Source organism: Equus asinus, chromosome 8 (genome assembly GCF_041296235.1).
Source record: "Equus asinus isolate D_3611 breed Donkey chromosome 8, EquAss-T2T_v2, whole genome shotgun sequence".
In the NCBI taxonomy this organism is placed as follows: Eukaryota; Metazoa; Chordata; class Mammalia; order Perissodactyla; family Equidae; genus Equus; species Equus asinus.
The window spans coordinates 36,333,503-36,339,607 of record NC_091797.1 but is presented as its reverse complement, the minus strand read 5'-3'; the positions used below and the strand labels follow the sequence as shown (position 1 = coordinate 36,339,607).

The following is a 6,105-nucleotide window of genomic DNA, read 5'->3' as shown; positions in this document are numbered from 1 at the left end:
AATAAAAATTACTAATCCAGGAGATAGAGGTTTAAACTCTATGTTTCAGAAACATTTTGTGTAATATAATTCCCATCTCCTCAGCAATTCCTCCTTTTGTGCAACTATCAAAGAAGAAATTTGGTGTAAATGGACTAAAGGATGACACCATTTGATATTCCTTCTATTCTTATTATCCATTGACCCTAAGAGTAGTTTGTAAGAGATTTGAGATCCTTCCCATATCAGAGATCCCAGATATATTGTTCAAACAGTGTAGAAAAATGAAAAAGAACTGAGGATGTATCAAAATATTGTAATGTCAGCAAAATAACCATATTTTCCATTTTCACAAAATAAGGATCAATAAAGACCCCATAGAGAAAGATTATAAGGACATGAAGATTGTGTGAAGCATGTAAGAACATTCTTCTTGTCACAACGAGTCATCCAGTTTTCTGGTCTCTTTTATTTCATAGGGATGAAATACAAGAAAATCCAGTATTTGTCAAGTTTATGGCCTATATTTTGAGAAGCATAAAAAAAGAATTTTATAACTGAAAATAAGTGGTAAAAAATCATTAAATTCTTCATATGAGGCTCCTTGTTATGTTTTTAAAACACTAATATTCATCTAAACAATACAGAGGCATGGGAATTTGAATACCCCCTTTGTTAAAAGACAATGAATAAGTTATAGAGAAAAAATTTTCAGTTTAAAGAAGTTTAAAGAAGAAAAAATAATGTAAAATTCTGGGTAAAAACTCAAAGTAGAAAGCTATAAGAGATTTGCAATTTCATTAAAGAAGAAAAGTGGCCCTTTTTTTTCTTCTTAGTGAAGAAGGTGAGATCAGATATTATAATCTTTACCACTCGAATGTGCAGATATCTTGTGAAGAAAGAGAAAAATATTTTGGTATGGTACCTAATTACCAACCAATGACACATTTGAATTCCCTTCTTTTATTTTTCTGCTTCTAACCAAGGTATCAAAGATTGATGTGACCATCAATGGATTAAATAAAAATTTAATAGACATTTATACCATATAGCATAATAAAATTATTTTCAAGTAGAGAAATTATAAATATGTATTTATTCAAGAGAGAAAATAGGAACATACAGAAAGATATAACAAAGAAAATAAAAACTGCACATAATTCCACTATATGACTACTGTATTAATCAATGTGAATAGTGCTGTGAATTAATAGAAAGACTAACACAGATCTTTTGAAGTAAATCAAGAGTATTTTCATATACTTGGAAGGAAGTCCACTGGGTTGGGCTACTTGACAGAAAAATCAGCAACACTTTCCAGGAAACAGAAATGGAAGCTTCCAGAGTCCCCAGAAACCTCATGCAGGGAGTTACAGTTGCAAGAGAATGTCTAGCTGAGTACATGTGACACTAAAATCTCTAGAAGCATAAAGTGTCATCCTCTATGTCTCTGATTGAGGCATGCACACACACACACGCTCTAATGCTGTGTAAGTTTTCACACAAGTAAGACAAGATGTATGCTGCTTATTATCTCTTCAGAGCCTGATGTCCTCCTTCCATCTCAGACTCAAACAATTTATATTATTGAATAGTGCATTAGAGAACACAGAAGTATCCATCACCCTCAGCTATGCAATCCATTCCAGCCACATCTCTGAACTTTGTGTGGAGGAACAAAAATTGAGATCAGTTTCCCGTGTGTCTCTAGGAGTCAGGAAATAAACCTTCAAGGCATCTAGAAATTATCACTCTTGCCATGTGTTATGTTTCCTTAGATTCTTTCTTCTATGCTTCTTCCTATTATTTACATGCAATGTATGTAATACATCATAATTTCCTTTAAACTAACATAGTGATCATTATCTTATTTCATGAAAAATGCTTCATAACTATAATTTTTAAAGCCACCTATGATACAATTGTGTAAATTATTAATTCGATAATTCTTGGTTTGAACATAAGATTTGCAAATGTTTTTGCCACCATAATTATTCTAAATAAACGTACTATTTTTCAGATATCCATTTTTCAGAAGATTGATTAAAATATTTAATACAAAATTAATGATTTAAGGTACAGACTTTTAAGTTTCTTGTTGAATAAGTTGTTGATTTTCAGATAGTATTCACAAATTTGACCATCTTAGCTGCGTATTTAAGATTTTGTCTTATTTCATACTCAATAGCTCTGAAAACTTTATTTTTTAATGACAAATACTATGGTTGGTACAAAAAATATATATGACTGTTGCTTTAATTTTTATTTAAGAATAAGGATAAGGGGATGGCCTGGTGGTGTAGTGGTTAAGTTTGTATGCTCCACTTTGGCGGGCTGGGGATCACTGGTTCGGATCTGGGGCACAGACCTATGCACTGCTTATAAGGCCATGCTGTGGCAGGGTCCCACATGTAAGGTAGAGGAAGATGGGCACAGATGTTAGCTCAAGGCCAATCTTCCTCAGCACAAAGAGGAGGCTTGGTGGTGGATGTTAACTCAGGGCTAATCTTCCTCAAAAAATAAATAAATAAAATGAAATAAAAAAATAATAAGGATAAATAATTTTTAGGTGTTTCTTAGCCATTTTATTTCATTTTTAAAAACATACCAGGAAAGGTCTGGCCTTTTGCCATTTCCTAATGGGGACTTAGTATTATTCAGATCAATTTATATGCCATTTTATGTTAACAGTGATGATTCTTTGACTATCATAATACAAATCAGATACTATGAAACAAAATGTATTTTTAGTGTTATTTATTTTTCAAGAAATTTTTAGGAAAAAATTGGGAATTTGTTCTCTCATATATAAAACAGAATTATAAAATTGCAGTAGAACAACCTGTGTGGTGGTGGTATATTCAGATATAATAATTAACGGAAAAGAATAGATACCTCTGGTCCAGCCCCATGGCCAAGTGGTTAAGTTCGCGCGCTCTGCTTCAGCAGCCCAGGGCTTCGCTGGTTCGGATCCTGGGCACCAACATGGCACAGCTTGTCAGGCCACACTGAGGCGGCATCCCACAGGCCACAACTAGAAGCACCCACAACTAAAATATACAACTATGCACTGGGGGAACTGGGGGAGAAAAAGCAGAAAGGAAAAAAAGGAAGATTGGCAACAGTTGTTAGCTCAGGTGCCGATCTTTACAAAAAATAAAAAAGAATAAAAGAATAGGCATCTCAAAAACTTCTTTATAAATATGTGTGTAAACTGAATGACACTTTTAATGTATACAAAATTTTGATCCACGATATTTTCCATTAATAAAATATTTTTCCTTTCCTTTGATTGAAATGAATTACATTAAAATTTCTAATCTAGTTTACACAGTCTTTCTTATGACTGAGCCAAGGTTATTTAAAATTGCTCAACACAAGTATATAAAGCTATGTCACATTTACAATGATGAACTGGTGATCTTGTCTTCATGCTTTAACTTCACTGAATAAGTGGATTAGATTGGTAAATAACAAAAACATTTATTTCTATGGGTTTCTATCTTGTCTTGCAGCTAAATTGAGAAGGCTCATGGCTAATTTTACTACATTGAAAGGATTTCTTCTCATGGGGTTTTCTGCCAAGCCTGAGATAGAAATAGTATGTGCTTCTGTGTTCTTAGTCTTGTACTTGGTGGCTTTAACTGGAAATATTCTCATTATCACTGCAACCTCTATCGACGATAGTCTTCACTCACCTTTGTATTTTTTCCTGAAACATCTCTCCTTCTTAGATCTATGCTATATTTCTGTGACTGTACCAAGGTACATTTGCAACTCTTTCATGCACAATGGCAATATTTCCCTCTGGGAATGCATTTTACAGTGTTTTGCTTTCACTCTCTGTGGTTCTTCTGAGATGGCCATGCTCACAGTGATGTCCTATGACCGCTATGTGGCCATCTGCCTCCCACTGCGCTATGAAATCATCATGAATGTCAGTACCTGTATTCACGGAATCTTGGCTGTCTGGATCAGTGGGGTCATCTCTGGAGTCATGCACACAGCTGCTACTTTCTCCATCCACTTCTGTGGTGCCAATATTATTCACCAGTTCTTCTGTGATGTCCCCCAGCTCCTGAAATTCTCCTGTTCTAATGAGTATGTCGGTGAGCTTGGGGTTATTCTCTTTCTGTCCTTGGTGGCATTTCTTTGCTTCATCTGCATTGGGCTCTCCTACATGCACATATTCTCTACTGTGCTGCAGATCCCATCTGCTGAAGGTAGAGCTAAGGCCTTTTCCACTTGCCTGCCCCACCTGTCTGTTGTCATGCTGTTTCTCTCTACTGGTGTCTTTGACTTTCTAAAGCCACATTCTGACTCTCCAACTGCATTAGACTTTTTGCTCACTGTTTTTTATACTGTTCTGCCTCCAGCACTCAACCCTATGATCTACAGCCTCAGAAACAAAGCTATGAAGACAGCTCTAAGAAAAGTTTTTAAAAGAAGAAAAGTGTAGCTCTTTTTTTCAGTCACATCTATTCATTCCTCATCAGGAGACAAACCAAAATAGATTGGAAAAATGTAACAGAGTCAATCAAGAAATTAAAGCTCAAAAAAAACTCATTGCAGGGAAAGTCATATGCATGAACTGTCTCTGAGCAAGTAAAACAGTGGCATAGAGTCATATAAAAATTGCTGTTGTAAATATATTAGATTTAAATTTCACTCCACAATGCCAAGTATGGCACAACAGTAAATTAATTTAATTGTAAAGATTCCAACTTAATTTTCCTTCCTGGCTCATTTCTATCAAAGTGAAAGAAAATTTCTCATTTTTTCCTGAGTTACTATCAAGTTTGGGATATTATATAGTACCCAAGCACTTATGAGAACCACCCGACTCTCAATGTTCTCTGACTCTTTAGGGGTCTACTAATGTTCTATTAATTTTTCAAGGCTTCAATTGGTAATATACAATGGTCACCATGGGAAAGTCCCATTATATCATTTGTGTTACATCTTTGCCACTCATGTGAGTGGGATGTTTAAATAATACAACAATCATATTGACTCAGAAAATGAATAAAAGACAATTCTTCTTCAAGCGCAATTTGAAATATGTGTGGCTCTTAAGTTTGTAATAAGATTATTCAACATAATCACCACTTCTATTCACATTTAGCCTACAGTTCCCAGCTAGCACAAAAACAAGGAAAGTAAATAAAAACACACAGAATTAAAATAATATGTTTTAAAAGGCAGATTTGAAAAATAAGCAAAAAATCTTATCTAAATATAATATATAGTGACTGAAATTTAAAACTAATTGGATAGTATAAACAGCAGATAAAACGCAAGAAAAGACAAAATTAATGAGCTGACAGTTAAGTCCAAGAATTTCTCCCAGAATGAGAAAAAAGAAATAATTTTTTAAAGATATGAAAATGATATTAGGAATATTAAAAGATAGAAAAGAAGAGTTTACTATATGTCTAATAATAGTTCCAGAAAGATCTATTAGCCATCTATTGAAGGAATGTATTACAGGCAATATTCAGAGAAAAAACTTTTAAGTTTTTTTTCCAGAATTAGTAAAGACACAGATACTCAGGTTTGAGAAGCACAACAAAAGTTGGTCAGTATAAGTTAAATGAATGAACATGTAGTCATATCATCCTAAAACTATAGAACACTGAAAACAGAAATTTTTAAAATCTTAGAACAATTGATTTAAAAATAATACCAGGGGCCGGCCTGGTGGTGCAGCTCTCAAGTTCACACGTTCCGCTTCTCGGCGGCCCGGGGTTCACCGGTCCGGATCCTGGTTGCGGACATGGCACTGCTTGGCAAAAGGCCATGCTGCGGTAGGAGTCCCACATATAAAGTAGAGGAAGATGGGCATGGATGTGAGCTCAGGGCCAGTCTTCCTCAGCAAAATGAGGAGGATTGGCAGTAGTTAGTTCAGAGCTAATCTTCCTGGAAAAAAAAACTAATACTAATAATACCAATATTATAACCTAGAAATTTTGCTTTACCTTTCATAGTTTCATAATCCATTGAAAAATAATTTTAGTGATGCTATAATGTAAATGTCATTGTTCATTTTACTCACCAAAGTCCAACTAACTAGTCTTATTAATTGGAAACCAACTTTTCCCTCAAAGAACTGCAGTTGGTGTCTTT

General features: G+C 34.5%; 1 protein-coding gene across 1 annotated transcript; it reads left to right on the top strand.

Moving 5' to 3' along the window:
- The first annotated feature begins 3,511 nt into the window (after nt 1-3,511).
- Nucleotides 3,512-4,438, top strand: LOC106843459 (olfactory receptor 14J1-like). Its single transcript, XM_014860492.3, has one exon. The coding sequence runs from the start codon at nt 3,512-3,514 to the stop codon at nt 4,436-4,438; it is 927 nt and encodes a 308-aa protein (XP_014715978.3).
- Nucleotides 4,439-6,105: the final 1,667 nt, after the last annotated feature.